The 26,074-nt window shown below is 38.7% G+C and overlaps 1 protein-coding gene and 1 non-coding gene across 51 annotated transcripts in view; both read left to right on the top strand.

The window, feature by feature from the left end:
- NEK10 (NIMA related kinase 10) overlaps window positions 1–26,074 on the top strand; it is a 259,118-nt gene that overhangs the window by 81,023 nt on the left and 152,021 nt on the right. For all 50 annotated transcript variants that reach the window (XR_010155540.1, XR_010155535.1, XR_010155533.1 and 47 more), the window contains 3 exons: window positions 697–742; window positions 3,476–3,597; window positions 3,733–3,835. Coding sequence is in view for 38 of the 50 variants with exons in the window: in XM_016940607.2 (XP_016796096.1) it covers window positions 697–742; window positions 3,476–3,597; window positions 3,733–3,835 (271 nt within the window). In the remaining 12 variants the exon portion in view is untranslated. The remainder of the gene's footprint in view (window positions 1–696; window positions 743–3,475; window positions 3,598–3,732; window positions 3,836–26,074) is intronic.
- Window positions 22,661–22,764, top strand: LOC112208741 (U6 spliceosomal RNA). The gene has a single exon (XR_002943317.1). It is a non-coding gene; the product is annotated as a U6 spliceosomal RNA (small nuclear RNA).

Genomic DNA, 26,074 nt, shown 5'->3' with positions numbered 1-26,074 from the left:
ATGAGAAACTTAATTGGATGTCAAGGGTGGGAAATTTTTCCATAAACTGACTTAGCAGGATATAAGTTGCTAAAACTGACAGACCAAGGATGAGGCCTAGTCACGAAGAGGACTCAGAGGAGCCTGACTAAAGCTTGGTTAAGTAGGAAGTCCTTGTCAACTGTTATGACTTAAACTGAGTTGACTCTTAGATTATGTTATTTTCTACTAATCATTTTGGAGAGCATAGAAAGACAGAAATAGTGTAAATAGGCACAAACTTTACATAAATATTTAGATGGTAGAGAGAGGTAAAGAACAATGAATATTTGTAGTCAACAGAAGTTACCTCATTTCACTTTTCTCCTTTATACAGTCTAGTGTGTCGGGTTGTGACAAGGTGTGCTAAAGGAATTCTTAAGATTCCTTCTACCTCTATAGTTCTCTTGGTTAAGTTCGATAGTAAAGTTAGGTGATAGAACATTTTTAATTTTATTTAATAAAGCTATATAGGATTGCTATTTTCAGATCAGTTTATAAGCAACAAGTTTTTAAAAATCACAACAATCTCAGTTCGATGATATCTTGAAATGCTTAGTTTTGTAAATAAATATAATTTCTTTGTAGTTTTCAAATATGAAGTCCAACTAAGTAGTCAGTGAAAAAACTTGTATTTTGAAGCAGTGCAATACATGTTTGTTATTTATTTTCTTATAGCTTTATCATCCCAACATTGTACGTTATTACAAAACATTTCTGGAAAGTAAGTATGAGTTTTCATGATATTTCTAAATAAGGAAACATTTTTGTCACATATATTTTTGTATCAGAATGTCACAAAAGAAACCTAATCAACTATTTTATTGACCTTTTTTTGTTAATATGACAGTAGATGATCTTAAGCATCACTTTCTTGACTAGTGAAACAGTGACCTAGTCAGTCACCTGAAGATAGTTATAAAATACTTAGCTCCCTGTGTGAAAAACGCATGAACAAACCAAAATAGTTATTGCTATTCTCATATACAAAAAAATCACTTAATAGGATCAAGGAAAAAGAAAACTAATGGATGGTGGTTTCCTTAAGAAAAGAAAAGAAAGTTGTTTTTGTTGACTCAGTTGTCATTTTCCATCCCCAAAATAAGTTGGAGAGAGCTAGGTCTTTGAGATTTCTTTTACCTGAAGTTCAGGTAAATGCCACAAAGGTGGCGATGGAGCCCAGACTGATTCTGGCAGCCAGGCTTGCTTTCTGCAGGTATGATGGAATGCTGAACTAGAACCAAAACAGATAAAGCTAAACTCAGCCACTCTTTTTTTTTTTTTTTTTTTTTTTTTTTTAGTAGGACCTATGACAGAAATAATACAAGTATTGATAAGCTTTAATGATATGTGTCACATATGAAATGTCGAAATAAATCTCCACTTGAAGAACGATTTAAAGAGACATAAGGCAATGACTGGGGTTTCCGGACTACCTCTTTTTCAGTGCTATTGTTATTTAAGAAAACCTTTTGTGTGTGTATTTTGGCATTTGTTACGATTTTACCCATCTCCCTTCCCCTAGATGACTCAGAAAAACTCAGTGCTAAAACTCATGCAGTAAATCCTGTCCCCTTAGCCATTTGTTCTTGATATTAAAATAATTTTCTATAATTTAGTGTATATCCCTTCAAAAAAATCAAGGTTGGCTTCAGACTTGTACTGAAATGATATAAATTGTCTTAATATAAAAAACAAAAACGTTTTTTACTACCTGACAGCTTCCAAAAAGAACTGGAAATGGCGGCCGGGCGCGGTGGCTCACGCCTATGATCCTAGCATTTTGGGAGACCGAGGCTGGCGAATCACTTGAGGTCAGGGGTTCGAAACCAGCCTGGCCAACATGGTGAAACCCTGTCTCTACTTAAAAAAAAAAAAAAAAAAGCTGGGCGTGGTGGCAGGCGCCTGTAATCCCACCTACTTGGGAAGCTGAGGTAGGAGAATTGCTTGAACCCGGGAGGCAGAGGTTGCACTGAGCCAAGATCGCGCCACTGCACTTCAGCTTTGCCACAGAGCAAGACTCCGCCTCAAAAAGAAAAAAAAAAAAGGCTGGGCGCGGTGGCTCACACTTGTAATCCCAGCACTTTGGGAGGCTGAGACGGGCGGATCACGAGGTCAGGAAATCGAGACCATCCTGGCTAACACGGTGAAACCCCGTCTCTACTAAAAATACAAAAAAATTAGCCGGGCATCGTGGCGGGCGCCTGTAGTCCCAGCTACTCGGGAGACTGAGGCAGGAGAATGGCGTGAACCCCAGAGGCAGAGTGTGCAGTGAGCCGAGATCGCGCCACTGCAGTCCAGCCTGGGCAACAGAGTGAGACTCCATCTCAAAAAAAAAAAAAAAAAAAAAGAATTGGAAATGGCTTAAAAATACATAAAATATAATAAAATAGATTAGGAAATTGCAATAAAGAGGAATGAAGGATGAGAAAATTAAAAATAAAGCTAGAGGTAGTATTGGTACATAAATGAATATTTCTTGAAATTATGAAAAATTGGAAACAATATAAATGTCTATCTGTAGGAAAATGATTAAATAAATTATGGTATACCCATATTGTGCAATACCATACAACCAGCAGAAAGAATGGTATGGATCTGTGTGTACTGAAATATAAGGTTGCTTAATGAAAAAAAGCATAAATTACAGAACATGATTCCATTTTTGTCAACATTTTCTACACACATATTTTGTATACATCCCAAAGTTTCAAAAGACACATATCACATCCCATTGTTAATAAACCCTATTGGTTTTAGAGGAGGAAGTAGAATTTACTCCTTTGTTTTTTGGCATCCAAAGCAAAAAGCCAAACACAATCAGTCATGAAGTTCTCTGTATCTGTAAGATAAAACCTGGAGAAGTCCAGTTTTGTTTTTTGTTTGTTTGTTTGTTTTGCTTTTGAAAGGCATAACAGAAATTTCTATCATGTGTGTTATTTTCAACTGTGTCATTGCAAGATCATGGCATTATTCCAGTGTAAAATTCTGTAAGGTAAATCTATCAGACTATGAAACAATACAGTTGAAAATGCAATTTTCTGAATGTCTGACTTGATCTGAGGGTAAATTTTAGACTATTGGGAGGAAGGATGGGCTTACAGGTTCTTCAGGGAATCCTCCATGACTGGAGATCATTTACTTGTTCTCTGTGGCACCTTTCAATCATTCCACATCCTGGCATACATAGAAAATGATACATTTGCCAGTGTAAACTTATGCTAAGGGGTTGTCTGTAGCCAGAAGATAACTGTGGCTGGGCCCCAGTTTCCCTAAGACCCCCTCACCTCCACCTCTTCCAGGGCTGAGTGCATCCATATTTTAGCACATCATCCCTAATTCTTTAGTGTTAGTGTCCCGCACAAGACACTGGGAAGCTTGAACTCTCATTCGTAAAGTTTTTCAAGATGCCTGTATTGAGTTTAAATTTCTGTGACCTTTTGTGATATTTATATAGATGATAGGTTGTACATAGTTATGGAGCTGATAGAAGGAGCCCCGCTTGGAGAGCATTTCAGTTCTTTGAAGGAAAAACATCAGCATTTTACTGAAGAAAGACTATGGAAAATATTTATACAGGTATGCTTTTATCTTCATTAAATTTTTCTTAAAACAGTAAAGTTCTGAGCTGGCTTCTTAAAGACGTGCAGTAGTCATCTTTGGCTATATGTATGTTGGAGGAAATAAAATTTGTTTTCTATTCATTGTTTCAAGCTATGCTTAGCTCTTCGATACTTACACAAGGAGAAGAGGATTGTCCATAGAGATCTGACACCAAACAACATTATGTTGGGGGATAAGGACAAAGTAACAGTTAGTAAGTATAAAGATTTTTAAACTTTTAATTAAAGAATTCCTGAATACTATCCTAGAGTAGTAGTGTCCAGTAGAACTTCTGGCACTCATGGGAATGTTCTTTGTCTATGCTGTCCAATACAGTAGCCACTAGCCACATGTGGCTATTGAGCACTTGAAATGGGATTAATGTGACTGAGGAAATACATCTTAAATTTTAATTAATTTTTTTTTCTTCGAGACAGAGTCTTGCTCTGTCACCCAGGCTGGAGTGCAGTGGTACGATCTCAGCTCACTGCAACCTCCACCTCCTGGGTTTCAAGTGATTCTTGCGTCTCAGCATCCTGAATAGCTGGGATTACGGGCACCCGCCACCATGCCCACCTAATTTTGTATTTTTAGTAGAGACAGGGTTTCACCATGTTGGCCAGGCTGGTCTCAAACTCCTGGCCTTGTGTGATCCACCCTCCTCGTCCTCCCAAAGTGCTGGGAATGCAGGTGTGAGCCCCAATGCCCGGCCAAATTTTACTAAATTTTAATTTAGACATCCCTATGTGATAAGTGGCTACCATGTTGGACAGTGACTAGTATAGTTCTAAATGACTGAGCTATATTTTGCCCATATGAGAGAATGAAGTACTCTTAGAATACTTATTTAATTCCAAAATCAATGGTTTTCAGGTTTTTTCTTACTGTAGAACACTGCCTCATCAACAAAAGCTTTTATGACCACCACATGGGCACATTGTTTTGAACCATTTTACCATAGTCTGTGCCTTATGAGTGACAAATGTACATATGGAGGGCTATAAATCCTCTAGCCATTTGTATATTTCAACATAGAGTTTTTATCACAATTTACTTCATCTGTAGCAGGTAGGCCTGATGTTGGATAAAATTTCGCAAATGAGAAGGCTTACTTTCTCCTCCCAGTTGTTGAATTCTTACTCATAACTTAAAATTAAGTTTTTAGCTTAGGATGACATATTAGCTTTCTCCTGCCTGCCTCATGAACACTTGTGTTACCCTCATGGACTTTAATGGTTCACTAACTACAATTAGGGAGACACCTTCCTAAACCAGCAGTCTCCAAATATTTTTCACCGTAACATCCCAGCAATAAAAATTTTTTGAGAATACACTGCCAATATACATAGGCTTATGTATAAATTCTATACATATATATTACTGAACAAAGATTCTGTAGGAAATAACAAAATCTACAGAAATAAAACATAAAGGAATACATTTAAAAATAAAAATAGAGGTCTTAATATTTTTGCTGCCCCTACCCCCATTGGGTTGCCTTAGAAACTCAGTGCTGGAGACTACTGCCGTCAATGTTATTGATGTGGAGACATCATCAATGTCATATGACAACATATGACAGCATCTAAAGCTGAGTCCCTTGGTTTTAGAATTTCAGTACCCATGAAGGCAATTCCAAATGTACACATTTGCTATAACAACGTGTGTTCAGGAATGATGATAAGATTTACTGTCCAAATTTTCATAAGTAGAACATCATATTAATATATTTGTTGAAAAATAAAAAAACAACCTACAACAGAAACTCTAGATAACCTTCAATACAAAGCTACTTGGAAATATTTCCAAGCCAATGCATTGTGAAATAAAAAGAGAGAAAATAACTGTGAATCTTTATCTTGGACACACATTTGCTTAATCACTTGAAATTAATTATAACTTTGTTTACCTTAGGCTTTTTATGTTTTCTCTTTTTATAAATTGAACTTATATTTCCTGAAAATTTTTTATAATTTATTTATTTGCTGGAATGTCAATTTATAAGTTAATAAGGATTATTATAAATTGTGTGTTTTAATTTTATAACAAATAGTATATATATAACACAGTTATGTATATATATAACACAGTTATGTATATATATAACACAGTTATGTATATATATATAACAGTTATGTATATATATAAACAACACAGTTATGTGTATGTATATATATATAACACAGTTATGTATATATACAACAGAACAAATATGTTTAATCCTCCTTAAATGGCTGTTCAGGCCATATTTTCTGAGTAATAGCCAACTCTGCATTTTATTTTCCTATGAAGATTAGCTGTAATCATTTCCTTTCATTACATTTAAATGTACTAAGCTTAATCTTTTATTGCAGTAGCCTGGTTTATTTTTTTCTAAACTTATATTTACTTTCTTTAATCATTATCACACATCAAAATAGTTTACAAAATAAAAAGCTTATAGAGAAAAACAGTTTTATGCCCCATCCCTTTGAAACTTTAGTTCTGTTCCCACAAAATGGCCACTTCTCCACTTTTCATTCTTTTTCTTATGGTATTTGATTTTCTATTGTAATGGGTGAGAATTTAGTTTTCTTTCTTCTTCTTCCCCATCTACTATCCTGCCAGTACAGTTACAGCAGAATTTTATGTTAAGTCAATATTCAATGTTTACATTATTGCTGCTGTGTAATTATTGTTCGATGTTGATTACCTATCCTTTCTCACAGGTAGTTTTGTTTTTCTTAGAGTTAATGATTGCCTTCTTTTTTGTTTGTGTTCCCAGTTTTCTTTGTACCTATTATTTACTTTTCTCCAAATCTTCCAGAAGAATTATAAAACCCTCTCAGTACTATTTTCCACATGGTCAAACATGATAAGTACTCCCACTTTGTTTTCCTGGACTCCTCATTCCTGCAGCTGCTTGTTGCAGTGTACTCTGGGTTTCACTTTAGGCCTGCTGCACAGCCATTGTCATGGAACTATTGTTTGTTGGTCTTCCGATTGTAGACTCCGTTTCTTATGTTCTGTGTCTTTTTCTTTGTAAACTTCCCTGCTCTGCTGAAGTAAGTCTTCCGGTACTTTTCTAATAAAGAGTGCTTTGGGCGTTATGTTTTTTGGATGTTCGCTTGCTACAAATATTTTTATGGGACCCTCTTATTGGACTGGTATTTGGCTTGGTGTATGTATTCTCAGATGAAAGTCCTTATTCTCTCAAGTTTTAAAGGCACATTTCTCTAGTCTTCTGGTATCTAGTTTTGCTGTCAGGAAATCCAATGTTCTTCTGATGCCTATTTCTTGATACATGAGGTATTTTATCACTCTGGAAAATTTCAGAATGTTCCCTTTATCCACTGCTTTGGATGGGTCTTTAAAATTCAATGTGTCTGTAGCTACGTGTGCTCTTCAATCTGGAGACTTAAAATTTAAGTCCTGGGAAGTTTTCCTGCATTATTTCTTCACTACTTTTCTTCCCTCTGCTCTCTCTGTTTTCATTTTTAGAATCTTTTTAGTCTTAGATACCGTATGTACAAAATGATCTCCTAATTTAAAAAGTAATTATCTTAGTTTTTAATGTTTGTCTCTTTGTTGTAATTATTTCTTCAACTTTCTTTTCCATTCCATTGAATATTAAATTTATATTATCATATTTTAATTTCAAAAATTGTTATCTTATTTTGTGTTTTATTTTTATGGAACCCTGTTTTTATTCTTTCTCAGGGTAATATAGACTTTTTTTTCTTTAGCATCCTGAATTGTTTCTGCATCTTCTGAAGGTATATATATATATATATATGCATATACATATATACACACACACACACCATATGTACATATACACACACATATACACACACACATATAAAACATATATAACTAAACAGGAGTATATATACATGTTTTATTCCTGCTTAGTATTATCTGTCTTTCTGGCTGGGGGCTTTTCTCAACTGTCTTGTGACCCTGGGCTGGTCTCTAATAATTTTGAGGAAGGCATGAAAAAGGCTGTCAGAAGCACTGCGAGTTCCAGTTGAGGCTGTCATCTGGTGCCCTTCATTATAAAATGGAAATTTTCCTTTGAAGACTCCAAAATCAGTATCTAAACTTTGTTTTTTTCTAGAGAATACTCTTCAAGTATCTTGCCTGGGGGTATGTGCGCCTGTTTGCTGTCATTCTGAGCAGCGTCAACAAACGGGGCTCAAGGAACCACATTCAGTTTATAGATTTTCATCGGATTCTACCGTGCTTGGTTCCTTGCTGGTTTATTTCTTTGAAAAATGAATATTTTCTGTTAGTGGCAGAGGGTGCTTGATTTACTGGCTGTGTGTATGTGGGAGGGCACCTGGGAACTTGATCTCAATTCTATGTATTGAGCTTTCTGCTTCTCTTCTCCCTTGGATGGCACCCGGGTCTCTGCAGGGTAAATGGGCTCCCTTCAGCCTTCCTCCTCAGATGCATGGGTAGCATTTTTGCTCTGCTGAGTCTGACACCATCTTCTATCTGCTTTCCATCTGCCACACATTTACTGGAATATCTCATCCTCTGTTGTTGCCAAGCCCATTCTCATTGTTCCTGTGGGTTAGTAACATTTCCAAAGAATATCCCCTCTCCCAGCTTTTTTTTTTTTCCATTTTAGGGGGTTTGAGATTTAGAGGAGATAAAAACATATGGTCAATTCACCTTTTAACCCACCACACCCAGCCAATTTTTGTATTTTAGTAGAGACGGGGTTTCACCATGTTGGCCAGGATGGTCTCGATCTGTTGACCTCATGATCCGCCCGCCTCGGCCTCCCAAAGTGCTGGGATTACAGGTGTGAGCCACTGCGCTCGGCCTACTTCCAGATTTTAAGGCCGTTTAGCTTTAAGTGAAGCAGTATTTTCCTAGTGTCAAATAAAGAAGCAGCACAGGTTGGTGGCATACTGGTGAGGCTAGCAGCCTTCAGACGCAGAAGCAGTGAGCTCAGAATGGGATCCTAGCCTAGTCTAGTTTCTCTTCACTAAAGCAATTGTGTGGTTAGGGCATTCATGTACTCCCATTATTTTCAGTGACTATAAAATGATTTTATGACTGAAAAGATAATCCACAGAGATTTGATGTCATTCTTTAAAAAATACTTTAAATATAATAGTGCTGAAATATTTTTCAGTGTCTATCTCTATTGATATAATGTAAATATGTCCATTAGTCTCTTATCTTTAAGAGGGATTATGGTTAAATTAAAACCCTGCAGCATTAATTTAAAACTAAGTGTATAAAATTTCCATATTTTAGGAAGTGGAATGCAGCTGCAATTAGTAGAGCCTGTGAGAATGGGCTGGCTGCTGTGGGTGTGAAAGCATGTCACCACAGAGGGGCAGCCTTGTTATGTTTTATTTTTCCCTTTGCTTGTTCTAGAAGGTTTATTTACTTCCAGAAAAGAAACACAGAATTGCCAAATGATGTTTAAGATGCATGAGACAAAGTACTGAAAATGTGATCAGAAAAAAAAGCTTTCAGAAAACTAAAATTTTCATCTTCTCATTTTTCTCAATATAGGTGAATTAAATGTTTTAAGATTGAGGTTGGTTTGCACTTATTTATAGTAAGCATGCTGGCAGGAGTTTGCTTTGATGAGGAAGCAGAATAGAAAGCACTCACATATTCTGCTATGCTTGGTTTTGCAAATGCTATATATTTTTAAGTCTAAATATATTTCCATTTGAAAGACTATCTTTTGATGACATGTGCCATGACACATGTTCAGGTCTTGCTTCTCCATTTATTTGCAGCCTTTGAAACCATACAAGGAAACAGATCCCGACTCAGTGGTACATGGGGTGAAACACAGTCAACATTTGCCCTAAATACTGTCACCTGCCAAATAATGTCCATATTGTGCCATCACATTACAAAATGACTCTTGAGGGAATTTGGTAAAACTGAGCTTACCCTTGAACCCACCATTCCAGATTTCTTGACCTTTTCAAAAACGCTTATTTTAATGTAAACCTTCCATGTCCGCTTGCCTCCTCTGCTTTCAAATAAAAAAGGAAAAGAAAAAACAAAACTCATTTAATTATAGTTAATAGATTTCAGGCATGGACTTTAGTACATGACACAGAAGGTCACATGTTCATCTTGCAAACAAATAGGCTGTGTGGATTTCTGTTTCTCAAGTGATATTTGGCACCTGCTCTGATGATAACAACAAGAACAAACCTGATTCAGTGTAAAGTTTATCAAAGGCTCCAAGGCTCTTCAAATGTTATCACAGGTCAGGCATTGCTGGGATAGATATAAGATGAAAAGCCATGCTTTCTGCTCCCTGAGTTCACAGTCCTATGGGGAAAACGTCTGTTATTCACTCAGCAATTACCTTCCTAGCTGACACATCCTACAAGTGAGCACAGCAAGCATGAAGGACATAACCCCTGTCTTCATGAAGCTTATAGTTCTGTTACAGAGTGATGAAGGCTAGAATGTATATGCAAAATACTGTAACATGTAATAAGTAACCTGAAATTCTCAACAGCTTAAAACAGTGGCAAAATACAGCCTAAAACAGTGGCAAAATGCAGCCTGTGGGACAAATCAAGCTGTGACCTATTATTATATGTCCTGTGAGTTAAGACTGGTTTTTATATTTTTAAATGCTTGTTGAAAAAAGAAGAATACATGACAAAGACCATATATGTTCCATTTAGGCAAAGCCTAAAATGTTTACTATCTGGTCTTTACAGAAAATTTTGTCTGCCTCTGACTTAACAAGACTCCTATCCTGCTAATGCTACATGTCCCTTATGTGTCAATAAGGGAGCTTCCTCTGTACTTGCTTCTACATCCCAGAGGCAGGAAAGACAGAACATGGGAAACCATGCTGTGGCTCTTAAAACTTCTGTCCCAAATTAACACATGTTACTTCTCAGATTTCATTGGTCAAAGAAAGTCAGGTTTAGCAGGATGTGGATGCATTCCTCCTCCGAGAGAATATGAGTGAATGGTTATATAGTCTATCACAGCTATATAAGCACTGGAGAAAATGTGACTAACTGTGACTTAGGGATCTTTTGGTGCAGAGTTAAGCAGGAAGGGGAAGAGCAGTTAATGCAGAGGCATAGCACATGCAGAGGATAGAGACATGAAGGAGTATAGTGTGTCTAGGAACTATCAAGACACACTATGTTTGATGTGGCAAGAGATGAAGGAGGCTTGGTGGGTGGGGAGCTTGGTCAAAGACTTATCCTCAGAGATTTTTCAGACTAGAAATTATATGATCAGATCTGGGAGGTAGAAGGATTATTAAAATGGCAGGTGAGGGAGCATGCTGGGGAAAGACTGGACCCAGATACTCAGTTTAGGACATGTATCAGTTAGGATATGTTCAGGTGCAAAAAGCCAAACTAATGATGGCTTAAACCATGAGGATATTTAGTTATCTCACAACAAGGGGTCTGAGGGTGAGTAGTTCCAGGGTGGGTTCAGCAGCTTAGGGTGATCAGCCATGATCTAGGCCTTTCTGTCCTTTCTTTCCAGTATCCCCAGCAGATTGACTTCTCCATATGTTTGTCATCTCATAGTCACAGGATGGTTGCCAGAGCTCCAGACATTATTACCAAATTCAAAGATGGGAGGCAAGGTGGCTGCTTGGGTAAAATCTAGAAAAAAAAATTGTCTTCTCCAAATGCTGTCTCATCTGCTTTTACTGTTAAAGAAAATCTTCCAAAGAAGGTCTCCATTAGCCTTCTTATATTGTGTAGACTGAAACCAAGTCATGTGACTACTCCTCATTGTAAGAGAGACTGTTGAGGTGAGCTTCCAGCCTCTATAGTTGGAGATGAGAAAGGGAGAGGATTTGGTTGATGGCTTTTGGAGAGCTGGCCCACAATGTTTGCCACTGAAGGCTCTTGCACTTTTGTCCAGGAAAGTCATGATGTGGGTTTTTCCAATGACAGAAGGAGAAGAGAATGTGAAAAAGGGGCTCAATTCAGCAGTTATTTGGGACCCAGAATTAAAAAGATTTGTCGGCCAGTTAATGAGATGTGAGGTATGAGAACAGTTGAGAAAGAGGCTGAGTTTGTGAAGATTGCTCTGCCACTGGCAGAGATTTAGGTGTAAGGTTTTGGACATGCTTAGTTAAAATCTAATTATGCTCTTCTTCTGGTTAAAATCCTTCAAGTAATTGCCTATAATATTTAAGATAAAGTTTAGTTTCCTTATGGCACCCAAGGCCCTTTCTTCGTAATCTCCTCCTTGCTCCTCGCTCTGACCTCCTGGGACAGATTGCACTTTCCTGAACAGGATGTGGCTGTATGCCTCTGGGACTTCTAACATGCCATCCCTCTGCCTGGAATGCTCTTCCTCCCTTCTGCCACTCAAGTCAAATGCCCTTCCTCCAGGTGGCATCTTTGACATCCACATCTGATATGTCCAGTTTCTGGGACCCCTTAGTACACTGGGCTTGCCTGTCTCATAGCACATGGCACAAAGTATTGAAAACACTGGCTTATTGCCATCTTCTCCTTGAGGTGAGAGAAATGAACTTTCTTGACCTTCTTTCTCTGATAGCACTTAATATTTTTATTCACTAAATGAATAGAAGAATGAATGAACAAATGAATGAATTAATGAGCAAATGAACAAAAACACATCCAGGTGGAAATATTCAGAAGCCATTTACAAATAGGGAGCAGAGATTGAGGTGATACCTGGGTTTGAGATCTCCTTCTGATAGCCAAGATTGTCTAGAAAGAGTGCTTAAAACAAGAGGAGTTGAATATTAATGTAGAAATTGCATGCGCACATGGGCAAAGAGGTCCAAGCAGTTCCCACTGCCATCTTAGCAAACAGTAACCCAAAGAAAAAATTTTACTTTCTTGAATGCCACCAAAGTTTCAGACATTGAATTGGACCTACCCTGTATTGCCAGAATCTTCAGTATTTTAAATTTTTCAGAGGATTAGAGGACTTTTAATTGTTATTGGTTGGCTAAACTGTGGCTGAGAAATCTGTGTCATCATATAAAAAAAAGAGTCAGTATTGCACTTCTGATAGGGAACTCAAAGTCCTTATATGCACATTACTCATATACTTACAAAACCTCCTGGTCAAATACATATATGATGGACTCTATTCATGGTTTTTGTAGGTCTGTCGACATGCCTTGCTTTGAACTTGTTCTGTGGTTTACTTCCCGTTAACCGGATATAGTGTCTATAGAGTTTGAGCTGACACAACTTGAGTACTCTTAAAAGACTACAGAATATTGAGCCACTTGTGTTAAATACCCTCATAGCAACTGTTGTAAGAAGGATCACCATGGAATTTTTCTCAGTCAACATATTGGCCTCATGTTAGTAAGAAAGTAAGAATATTTTTGTCAAGTTATCACAGTTGCCTTGTATTGCCATTGGGTCTCATAACATAAAAAGGAAATGTCAAAGGAAATTCAGTCAAATCCAATTTCTGAAGTACTTTAAAGATTCTTACACCTTTGGTGGGTCATTCTGCATTTCTCAGATTCTGTAATTTTGAGTTGGCTACAAGAAAAAGATAAGAATGGGAATTCAACAACGTTAGAGCCAGATGGGGTTAGTTTCTAACCCTGATAATTGTTATGCTCCTCTGATGAGACAGTGAACTGGGTGAGCACAGAAGGAGACACCAAATTTTTATGACCTTAGGTGAAAGTTGGAAATAGTAACCTCATAATTGAGGTTTATAAGGCCAGATAAAAACACCAAAGACTAAGGTTAATACAATAGAGTTCATTTTAGTGTGTATTTGGGATATGATTTGGTTCTCTGAGAGCTTTTAAATGAAGGGGGTGGAATCTGATGTGTGATGTCTGGATGAGTTGTTTTCACTCTGTGAGTTTTCCCAAAGTGTGTTTTCTGAAGAAACATAGTGAGTAGGCAGTAGTACCTATTTTTATAGAGACTAATTCAGTGGTACAGAGTACTATGCTTCTGATTATGTCATCAGCATTTCCAGCCAGCTAAGTCTACTAAAGCCATTGGAGCTTCAGAGGTACTGCCCTGATCTCCATCCTAGGCCTTTTAAGAACTAGTATCATGCCACACACAGTATGTGTGTGTGTGCATGTGTGTGTGTGTGTGTATGCCTGCATGTGTGCGCATATGTGAAAAAAAGACAGTGCACCCCTGACTTCCCATCCTTATAGGAGTCTGGCCCTTGGCACTTTTATGTAATGTTAGAGCTATATGTACAGAGCTCCATTATTCCAACTGAATAACCAGAAACAAACCCCATTCTGAAGAATGATTTTAGAAGAGCCCTCTGTGGTTTACTTCCCATTAATCCCAGATACAGTGTCTATTTGAGTCTGAGCTAAGGACATTAGTTTTCCCAAGGATCCAGTCTGTTGATACACATCTTAGAGCTAGGTAATGTTTATGTACCACAGATATGGAATTACCTAGAATTCAGAAAGCATTCTTTTATCAAGTGTTGAATTTTTCATCATGAAGCTCTGTGTCATCATAACTCCATCAATAAAATCAAGCAAATAATGATGCTGTTGAGAAACAGAAGTTCCTTCCCTCTTCCTCATCCCTGGTGGAGTCTGCACTGGAGAAGGAAGCTTTGGAGAAGTGGAAAGTGGCATGGTACAGGGGTCCCTGGCACACCAACACCAAACACCTGCCGCCTACTCTTTGTTTAGGAATATCTACTTTAGACTTAATTAGCATGCCATTTGTTGAATTAGAAATAATTTTAATATTAATAGTAGTTGGACTTCATTTAGCTGAAGGTCAGGAAGCAGTTTGAGGGGCAGAGATTAGAATCTGAATGACCTTCAGAGGAGCAAGTGTCAGTGAGACAGAGGTTCGTTGAGGGAAAACTCTGAGCATTATCCTGGGAAACTCCTTCCCGTCCCTCACTGACTCCTGCACTGAGAGGATGTTACTGATGGTCCTGTTGCTGTGGACATTGTAGGTTAGCCATTCCATTTACTGAGGCAGCAGGAAAGAGTAGAGTGGTAAATGAGCTGGAGATCTTTATTCTGGCCTGTTTTACAGTTGTGCTCAAGTAGACTCCTCTGTCACTGCCTAGTATTATAGAGGTTTCAAATAATCATTTCCCGAAATTGTCAGGTCATTAATTATTTTCATTTTACTCAGGGAAGACATCTTTAAGATGATAAAAATTTTTAGCTATGCTTTGAAGGAAAGGAACAACCACCCATAGCTACATCCCTTGAGCATTTACTATGTGATAAAAGGATAGATGTGCATTTTCTCATTCAATACTCTGATGCCTTTTAAAGATAGTGAAAAAGGTTTAGAGAGTTTAGAAAACTTGCTTAAATTCCCTGTTTGTAGATTGGCAGTGTCAGCAATGAACCACGTCTACTTCTAGAGGTCATCTCTTAACCAAGTCTCTCTCTACTATTCTCTCAGAGGAAGCCATTTCAGGTAATGAAAAAGACATGTTTGAAAGGCACCAAGATGCTTATGGTCAAGTGCCGTACAAGGATTAGTAGTTTGTTGGAGGGGACATTTTAATTTGGGCAATTACGAGAGAGGTCAGTCATCTGAACATGGCTGCAGGGTCTTGCATAGCCTGTCAATAACCCCCATTTGGCCACGCAGTTCCTCAGTAGACCATTTTCCCTTGACCATAGGGCCTTTGAGCATGCCATTTCCTCTGCCTGGAAGTCTCTTCTTCGCTTTCTCCTCTTACCTAGATAACGTCTGCCTTCCTTCAGATGTTAACCCAGTCACCATTTGTCACAGAGGCTTTTCCCAATCAGCTGTTTTCCTTATAATACCCTCTCTTAACGCCATATATGGGCGAAGGTCAGGAAGCAGTTGGGGGGCAGAGATTAGAATCTGAGTGACCTTCAGAGAAGGAAGTGTCAGTGGGACAGGGATTTGTTGAAGGTCAGTCTTCTTTAATGATCTTATCACAACTGTAAGTTTACATTTATGTGTGTGATTCTTTATTTAATGTGTATCTACACCACTGGTCCCTAAAGTCTGTGTCATCGTGGATGGTTTTTGACCTGGTTATCATCTTATCTTGAGTACCTGGTTCAGTACCTAGAACATATGCTCTTAGTGTTGGACAAATGAGTAAATGGACAATCATGAAGTCCAGATAAGGCAGCTGGAAACTTTGTAAAAAAAATAGCAATCGGACGACCTTCTGGTACATAAGTGGGGGCCTGATGTGATGAAGGCAGGTGTTGGTAGATTGTTTCATTGTCAAATACCCTGTAGGATGGATTAAAAGGAAAAGCTTTCTAAAGAAGTGCATCCCCTTTTTTGCAGGAGGAGTGAGAGCCTAAGCTCCTGGCACATTTAAACTATAATCAGACAAATCAAAAGAAAGATGCAGATGCAAGAGCTGGTGAGGGGTTGAATATAGCAGCAAGTGAGAAAAGGCAAAGATTTCAAGCCCAGGAAATGGGGAAGATGAGATGCCATCTGGTTTACTGGGATATCCCTGATGACTGAATGATGAGCCCAGTCTTGGGTGGGAAGTGGCAGGTGCTTTATAGGGCTGGAGGTGAAACCCCAGACAAAGGCTGGGACTTTACGGCTGAATTTGGAAAGCACTGACACATATGTGATGGGTGAAAGGTTGTGAACAGCTGGGTTCCCTGTGGATAGGGTTGGGAATACCTTGCATCTATACAGTATTTCAAACTGCTTTTCACCTATTGTCATGCTGTTGTTGAAGCAATCCTTTGCAAACAGTAAGGTAAGTTTTATAGGCCATTTTTGAAAACCAGAGAGCAAGAATCTAGGGACTCAGCCAAAGCACACACAACTTTTCCATCTGAAGGCTGGTAATTGTAGGGCTATAGTGTAAACATGCTATAGAATTTAACATTTTCTGTATCATTTGTCCTGTCAAAGGGGAGAATTTCTTTGGATCCTATTTTTTTTCATAATATGCTGTATGCAGAATGTTTTCTGTTGTCATTTTGAATACCTATAATGGCACATGAATGCTTTTATGAGTACAGTTTCTGAAATAAAACATTTTCTTCTTCTCCAAATATTATCACAAATGAGGAAAGAGTAATAGAAACATTTGTTACCACCCAAGTCTCCCAAATGTCCAAACAATATTAGTTTTTGCTCATTTTAAGAATACCTCTCAACTATCTGTGTTTTTATGGATATCTGTCCAAGTGTCTGCTATTATCTAAATTAACTGGAGTGAATAAAATCATTGTAATGCTCCTCAGTTTTTGCCTTTCAAAATAAATGGCATTTTAGTAAGAATAAGATGACTCTTACATAGCATTAGAAAGAAAAGCCAAAGCATTATTTTTGGTTATAAGTTGGTCAAGAATTGTGTGCTAAAATTATAGTGGGCTCCCTAAAAATGTTGAAGTTGTGAATATTGAATACTTTTTTTTTCTGTATAGTGATTGCTTAATTTTAACTAATTTTCTCCAGTACATAAAAGGGGAAAGATAGCAAGCCATCTAGTTTGTGAATAGTTGTTAACACCACCTTATACGATTTAGTCTTCTAATATGTCCTATATGTGAATAGTACTATTAGGTGGAGAGGTTAGACAGACAGATAGATAGATAGATAGGTAGATAGATAGATACATAGATAGATAGATAGATAGATAGATAGATAGATGGATAGAAAGATAGATGGATATACATATAGTTATGCCTATATATGTACATATACATGTATTAAAAGATATGTATCCATCAGTCTACAGGGATAAGCAATACGAAGTCCTCTCATGGATCTTTCATACTAGTTAGAAATGACAGACCCTAAATGAATGAAAAAATACTAAATAAATACATAAAGTAATTTCAGATAATGAAATATGTTAAGAATTAAATAAATGTAATAGAAGAATACTGAAGGAGAGGACTTTTTTTTTATAGTGTGTACTAGAAAAGTCATTCTGAATGCCCAGGTCATGTATGGTCGTGTAGACCTTGTAGTAGTTTGGCTTTTATTCTTAGTATTTATCAAACGTCTTTGTAGAGTTTTAACCTTGTAAGTAGTGACAAATGAGTAAATGGACACTCGTGATGGCAACTTTAGATATTTAAAAGATCCTTTTGGACCTGAAGTGGAGAATTATATTTCATGAGGAGAGATGGAGGGAGGGAGTCTGTTCAGGAGGAATAGCTCAGTAGCCTCAGTGAGAGGTCACAGCAGCATGGACGGATGATGGCAGTTGTATTCATTATCCATTGCTGGGTAACAAATTCCCCAGAAATTTGGAGGGTTAAAATAACAAATATTTATTTTCTTATCATTTCTGAGGGTCAGGAGTCCAGGAGCAGTTTATCTGGGTGATTCTGACTTAGGGTTTCTCATGAGGCTGTAGTCAAACTGTCAGCCAGGGATGCATCATCTGAAGCCTGGACTGGGGCTGGAGGGTCAGCTTCCAAGAAGGCTCACTACCATGGCTGGCAATGAGTTCTGGGTTTTGACTGGAGTGAGTGCCTCATTTCTCTTCCATTTTGCCTTTTATCCTTGAGGGCTGCTCTTCTCTATATAACCTCTTCAGCAGAATAACCTTTACTATTCTACATGGTTGCTGGGTTCTGAGAGAGAGTCAGTGAGCAAGAGAGAGCACAACACAATTGGAAGCTGTAGTTTCTTTATAACCGAACCTTGGAAGTAACATCTCATCAGTTCTGCTATATTCAGTTCATTAGCCATGAGTTACCAAGTCTCATCCACACATAAGAGAAGGACAATTAAGATTCACCTCCTGAAGGGAGGAATGTTAAAGAAGCGGTGAACATTTTTCAAAACTACAACTTCAGTGGAGGTGATGAGAGGTGGCCTAATTCACTATATATATAAACTTTTTGTTGAAACAATAGGATTTTGCTGTGGTAAAGGAAAGTGAGGACCTATATCGGTCAGGACTCATTCATGAGACAGGAACCACCGAGTAATTTTAACAGGACAAGTTTCATGTATTAAAATGATTTTTAACTAGTACTAAGATTAACTACAAAGAGTTAAAGATAACCCAATAAAGAACACAGGAATAGCATATACAGGTATACCTTGGAGATACTGTGGACTTTGTTCCAGAACACCACAATACAGCAAATATTGCAATAAAGCAAGTCATATAAACTTTTTGGTTTTCCAGTTTGTACACGTTGTGTTCACATTATGTTATAGTCTATTTGTGTGCAATAATAGTATTATGTCTAAAAAGCAATTTAGGCACATACCTCAATTAAAACATAATTCGTTGCTAAAAAGTGCTAACAATCATCTGAGCCTTCAGCAAGTCATAATCTTTTTTCTGGTGGAGGGTCATGACTTGATGCTGCTTACTGATCAGGGTGGTGGTTGCTCAAGTTTGGTGTGGCTGTGGCAATTTAATAAAATGAGACAACAGTGAAGTTTGCTGCAGAGATTGTCTCTTCTTTTCACAAAATAAATGTCTGTAGCATGAAATGCTGTTTGATAGCATTTTACCCACAGTAAAACTTCTTTCAAAATTGGAGTCAATCCTCTCAAACCCTGCTGCCTCCATGTCAATTAAATTTATGGAATATTCTAAATCTTTTCTTGTCATTTTAACAATGTTCACAGCATCTTTCCCAGGAGTGGATTCCATTCCAAGAAACCTGTTTCTTTGCTCATCCAGAAGAAGCAACTCTTCATCCATTCAAGTTTTATTGTGAGATTGCAATGATTCAGTCACATCTTCAGGCTCCGATTCTAATTCTAGTTCTCTTGTTATTTCCACCACATCTGCAGTGAGTTTCTTCACTGAAATCTTGAACCCTTCAAAGTCATCCATAAGGGTTGTAATCAACTTCTTCCAAACTCCTGTTAATGCTGATATTTTGACCTCTTCCCATGAATCATGAATGTACTTAATGATATCTAGAATGGTGAATCTTTTCCAGGAGGTAAACGTTGCCCAGATCCATTAGAGGAGTCACTATCTATGGCAGCTATAGCCTTATGAAATGTATCTCTGAATTAGTAAAAGTAGAAATGACTCCTTGATCTATGGACTACAGAATGGATATTGTGTTAGCAGACATGAAAATAACATTAATCTTTTTTTACATATCCACCAGAGCTCTTGAGTGATGAGGTGTATTGTCAACAAACACTAATATTTTGAAAGGAATTTTTTTCTAAGCAGTAGTTCTTAACAATGGGCTTAAAATATTCAGTAAACCATGCTGCAAATAGAAGGACTGTCATTCAGACTTTGTTGTTCCACTTATAGACAACAAGCAGAGTATATGTAGCAACATTCTTAAGGGCCCTAGGATTTTCAGAATGGTCAATAAGCATTGGCTTCAACTTAATTACCAGCTGCATTAGTCCTTAATAAGAGAGCCAGCCTGTTCTTTGAAGCTTTGAAGCCAGGCATTGACTTCTCCTCCCTAACTATGAAAGTCCTAGATGGCATCTTCTTTCAGTAGAAGGGAATTTTGTCTGCATTGAATATCTATTCCTTAGTGTAGCTACCTTCATCAACTGTCTTAGCCAGATCTGGATAACTTGCCATAGCTTCTATATCAGAACTGGCTACTTCACCTTGCACTTTTATGTTATGGAGATGTCTTCTTCCTTAAACCTCGTGAACCAACCTCTGCTAGCTTCCAGACTTTCTTCTGCAGCTTTCTCACCTCTCTCAGTCTTCACAGAATTGAAGAGAGTTAGGGCCTTGCTCCAGATTGGGCATTGGCTTAAGGGAATGTGTTGGTTTGACCTTCTGTCCAGATCACTTAAACTTTCTCTTTATCAGCAATAAGGCTGTTTTACTTTCTTATCATTTGTGTGTTCAGAAGTGCCACTCCACTGAGCAGCACTTTTAATTTCCTTCCAGAGCTTTTCCATTACAACATGGCTGTTTGATGCCAGAGGCCTAACTTTCAGCCTGTCTCAGCTTTGGACATGCCTTTCTCACTAAGCTTCATCATTTCTAGCTTTTGATCAAAAGTCAGAGATGTATGACTATTCCTTTCACTTGAATGATTGGAGGCCAATATATGGTTATTAACTGGCCTAATTTCAATATTATTGTGTCTAGGGGGATAAGGAGGCTCATAGAGAGTGAGAGCTGGGGGAACAGCCAGTCAATGTAGCAGTCAGAATGCACACAATGTTTAGCAATTAAGTTTGCCGTCTTATATGCGCATGGTTTGTAGTGTCCCAAAACAATGACAATAGTAACATCAAAGATCACTAATCACAGATAACCATAACAGATATAATAATAATAAAGTTTGAAATATTATGAGAATTACCAAAATGTGAGAGACATATAAAGTGAGCAGATGCTGTTGAAAAAATGGCGCTCATAGGCTTGCTGGATACAGGGTTGCCACAAACCTTCAATTTGTAAAAAAGAATGCAATATTTGCAAAGTACAATAAAGTGAAGCACAATAAAATGAGGTATACATATATAAGCAGCTACTACCTCTAGGGCTGAGGCAAACTATACAAAGAAGGAGCAAATTTTAAGACAGCCCCTCTCCTCAAGGGCTGAGATCCAGACTTTGTTGGAGAGGGTATGACTATAGCCCACAGATGGCAGAAATTGCATTGAAATGCTGCAGGATAAAGCTGTCAAACAGAAAGCTGCCCCTGGAATGATGACCATGTTTTTCAGGAAGCCATTTTCTGGGGTATGAGTAGAACTCAGTAGGAAGCTGTTGGCTTGGGTGCTCCTGAGACTAACTAGACTGAGCCTGGCTAGAATGCTGGTAGAACTTACTGGGAATCTACCTGTGGAGGTGTTGTGAAAACAGCTGAGATGCCAGCAGAATTTCATGGTATGTTGTCTGCTGGGGTGCTTGCAAAACTTGCCAGGAAGCTGGATATAGTGCCAGTGGAACTGTCTACGAAGCTGCCTCTAGGGGAAGTGAGCACCACTAAGCATCCTGCACACTGCACAAGAGCTACAGGAGCAAGGAAAGAGAGGAAGCATGTCAGAACCTGGAAAAGAAGAGAAGCCTCTCCTGTAGTTTCTCTTCAGCACACCCTCTACTGACAAAGCTTTACATCAAGCCAGCTGGCGAAGGAGAGACATTATCAAGGTCCAGCTCCATTAACAAAGCAGGGCAATGATGAAGGGTGGATTTGATGCTGAAAGGGAATAAGTTGACAGCTAGCACAAGAACTAAGGAAAGTACCTAGGTCAATGATGGTGCCACTTACTGAGATGGGAAACCAAGGAGGAGTTGTTTGGGTTAAGACTGAGAATTCTCTTTGAGTGTGTTAATTTTGAGATGCCTAGGAGACACTTAAGTGAAAGTTTTGATTATCCAGATGAATATGTAAATCTGGTGCTCGGAGAGAGGAAGGGGCTATTTCCAACAAATGGTGCAGGAACAGTTGCAAATCCCCATAAAAAAATCAGAACCTCAACCTACATATTGTATCTTATATAAAAATTAGCTCAGCTTGGATCATAGCACTATATGAAACTTAAATTATGAAACTTCTGGAAGAAAAAAATGGATATAGTCTTTGCAGTATTGGGCTAGGCAAATATTTCTTAGACAGCATCAAAGCCGTAACATGTAAAATAAACTAATAAATTTGACTTAATCAAAGTTTAAAACTTCTATTCTTTGAAAAACATTAAGAGAATGAAAAGATAAGCTGCAGACTAGTAGAAAATATTTGCAAATTGTAGGCCGGGCGCAGTGGCTCACGCCTGTAATCCCAGCACTTTGGGAGGCCGAGGCAGGTGGATCACGAGGTCAGGAGATCGAGACCATCCTGGCTAACACTGTGAAACCCCGTCTTTACTAAAAATACAAAAAAATTAGCCGGGTGTGGTGGCGGACGCCTGTAGTCCCAGCTACTCAGGAGGCTGAGGCAGGAGAATGGCATGAATCCAGGAGGCGGAGCTTGCAGTAAGCCGAGATTGTGCCACTGCACTCCAGCCTGGATGACAGAGTGAGACTCTGTCTCAAAAAAAAAAAAAAAAAAAAGGAAACATTTGCAAATTGTATATCTGACAAATAATTTGTATCCAAAACTTAAAAATAAGAAAATAAATAACCTAATGAAAAATGCAAAAATTTGAGCAGCCACTTCACTAAGGAAGATACCCAGGTGCTCACTGTGCCAGCACATATACTAAAATTGGAGTGATACAGAGATTAGCATGGCCCGTGCACAAGGATGACATGCAAATGCATGAAGTGGTCCATTTCTTTAAATGAAGATGCCCAGATGGCAAATAAATACATGAAAAGTGTTCAACACAAGTAAGCTCTAAGGAAATGCAAATGAAAACTATACTGAGATATCACTATGTACCTATTAGAATGGCTGATTAAACAAAAACTGACAACATTAAATGCTGATGGGGATGCAGAAGCAACTGGAACGTTCAAATTTCTGGTGAGAGAAAAAACTGGAAAACATTTTGACTTGGCAGTTTTTATAAAATCAAATTAAACACATGCTTATAATATGATCCAATAATCCCACTCCAAGGCATTTTTCAAAGGGAAATTTAAAATTATGTTCCCACAAAAATTCATATGCACATATTGTACTTACCTGAATCTTCAATAGAATGTTGACTAGGAATGCTGAGAATGGTGGACATGTTTTGTTTTTGAACTTAAAAGGGAAACACTCAGTTTTTCAGGGTTAAGTAGATTATTAGCTATAGCTTTTTTTGGTAGATGCTCTTTATCAGGTTAAGAAAATACCCAACTATTCTTATTTTGCTGAAAGGAATAGATGTTGAATTTTGCTGATGCTTTTTGCACATCTGTTGAGATGATCATGGTTTTCCTTCTTTAATGTACTGATCTGGTGAACTACATTGATGATTTTTTAAAATTATTTATTTATTTATTTATTTATTGAGACTGATTTTCGCTCATGTTACCCAGGCTGGAGTGCAATGATGTGATCTTGGCTTACTGCAAGCTCTGCCCGCCGGGTTCCAGTGATTCCCCTGTCTCAGCCTCCTGAGTAACTGGGATTACAGGCACCTGCCACCACACCCAGATAATTTTTTTGTATTTTTAGTAGAGATGGGGTATCCCCATGTTGGCCAGGGTGGTCTCAAACTTCTGACCTCAGTTGTTCCACCTGCCTCGGCCTCCCAAAGTGCTGGGATTACAGGTGTGAGCCACCAGGCTTGGCCAATTAATTTTTATTTGAAAATTATTTTGGATTCAGGGGCTACATGTGCATGTTTGTTACATGGATATATTGCATACTGCTGGCATTCAGGCTTCTGTTGAACTCACACTGATGGATTTTTAAAAGTCAAATTAGCCTTGTATTCCTGGCATAAACCCCACTTGGTCATTATGTATTATGCTTTTTATATGTCACTGGATTTGATTTACTTATATTTTGTTGATAATTTTTGTGTCTGTGTTCATGAGGCTCTTGTTCTGTAGTTTTCTTTTCTTGTCATGCCTTTGACTGGTTTTAGAATGATGTAATGTTGGCTTTATGAAGTGATTTGGGAAATATTCCCTCTTCTATTTTCTGGTAGAGTTTGTGTAGAATTGGTATATATTTCTTAAAAGTTTGGTTGAGTTTATCATTGAATTGATCTGGTCCTTATTTTTCTATATTGGCAGTGTCTTGGTGAGATTTGGGGCTTTAGAATCAAGCAACCCCAGATTAATATCTCACTTTGTTAATTTCTCCCTGTGAGACATTGGGCAAGTCACACATTCTCTTTGAGCCTATTTCCTCATCTATCAAATGGGTAATTGTGATAATTAAATAATAATATACATCATTTATTCAATACTCTACTACATGTATTTATATATAATACATACATGGGGGTGGAGCCAAGATGGCCGAATAGGAACAGCTCCCAGCGTGAGCGACGCAGAAGATGGGTGACTTCTGCATTTCCAACTGAGGTACTGGGTTCATCTCACTGAGGAGTGTCGGAAAGTGGGTGCAGGACAGTGGGTGCAGTGCACCGAGCGTGAGCCAAAGCAGGGCGAGGCATTGCCTCACCCGGGAAGTGTAAGGGGTCAGGGAATTCCCTTTCCTAGTCAAAGAAAAGGGTGACAGATGGCACCTGGAAAATCAGGTCACTCCCACCCTAATACTGCGCTTTTCCAACGGTCTTAGCAAACGCCACACCAGGAGATTATATCCCGCGCATGGCTCGGAGGGTCCTATGCCCACGGAGCCTCGCTCATTGCTAGCACAGCAGTCTGAGTTCAAACTGCAAGGCGGCAGCGAGGCTGGGGGAGGGGTGCCTGCCATTGCTGAGGCTTGAGTAGGTAAACAAAGCAGCCGGGAAGCTCAAACTGGGTGGAGCCCACCGCAGCTCAAGGAGGCCTGCCCGCCTCTGTAGACTCCACCTCTGGGGGCAGAGCATTGCCAAACAAAAGGCAGCAGAAAACTCTGCAGACTTAAATGTCCCTGTCTGACAGCTTTGAAGAGAGTAGTGGTTCTCCCAGCACGCAGCTGGAGATCTGAGAACGGACAGACTGTCTCCTCAAGTGGGTCCCTGACCCCGGCATAGCCTAACTGGGAGGCACCCCCTAGTAGGGGCAGACTGACACCTCACATGGCCGGGTACTCCTCTGAGACAAAACTTCCAGAGGAATAATCAGGCAGCAACATTTGCTGTTCACCAATATCCGCTGTTCTGCAGCCTCCGCTGCTGATACCCAGGCAAACAGGGTCTGGAGTAGACCTCCAGCAAACTCCAACAGACCTGCAGCTGAGGGTCCTGACTGTTAGAAGGAAAACTAACAAACAGGACATCCACACCAAAACCCCATCTGTACGTCACCATCATCAAAGACCAAAGGTAGACAAAACCACAAAGATGGGGCAGGAAAACTGGAAACTCTAAAAATCAGAGTGCCTCTCCTCCTCCAAAGGAATGCAGCTCCTCACCAGCAATGGAACAAAGCTGGATGGAGAATGACTTTGACGAGTTGAGAGAAGAAGGCTTCAGACGATCAAACTACTCTGAGCTAAAGGAGGAAGTTCGAAGCCATGGCAAAGAAGTTAAAAACCTTGAAAAAAAATTAGATGAATGGCTAACTAGAATAATCAATGCAGAGAAGTCCTTAAAGGACATGATGGAGCTGAAAACCAAGGCACGAGAACTACATGACGAATGCACAAGCCTCAGTAGCCGATTCGATCAACTGGAAGAAAAGGTATCAGTGATGGAAGATCAAATGAATGAAATGAAGCGAGAAGAGAAGATTAGAGAAAACAGAATAAAAAGAAACAAACAAAGCCTCCAAGAAATATGGGACTATATGAAAAGACCAAATCTACGTCTGATTGGTGTACCTGAAAGTGACGGGGAGAATGGAACCAGTTGGAAAACACTCTGCGGGATATTATCCAGGGGTACTTCCCCAATCTAGCAAGGCAGGCCAACATTTAAATTCAGGAAATACAGAGAACGCCGCAAAGATACTCCTTGAGAAGAGCAACTCCAAGACACATAATTGTCAGATTCACCGAAGTTGAAATGAAGGAAAAAATGTTAAGGGCAGCCAGAGA

This window comes from Pan troglodytes, chromosome 2 (genome assembly GCF_028858775.2).
Source record: "Pan troglodytes isolate AG18354 chromosome 2, NHGRI_mPanTro3-v2.0_pri, whole genome shotgun sequence".
NCBI classification, from domain to species: Eukaryota; Metazoa; Chordata; class Mammalia; order Primates; family Hominidae; genus Pan; species Pan troglodytes.
The sequence above is the reverse complement of the archived record's forward strand: the minus strand, read 5'-3'. Positions and strand labels throughout refer to the sequence as shown.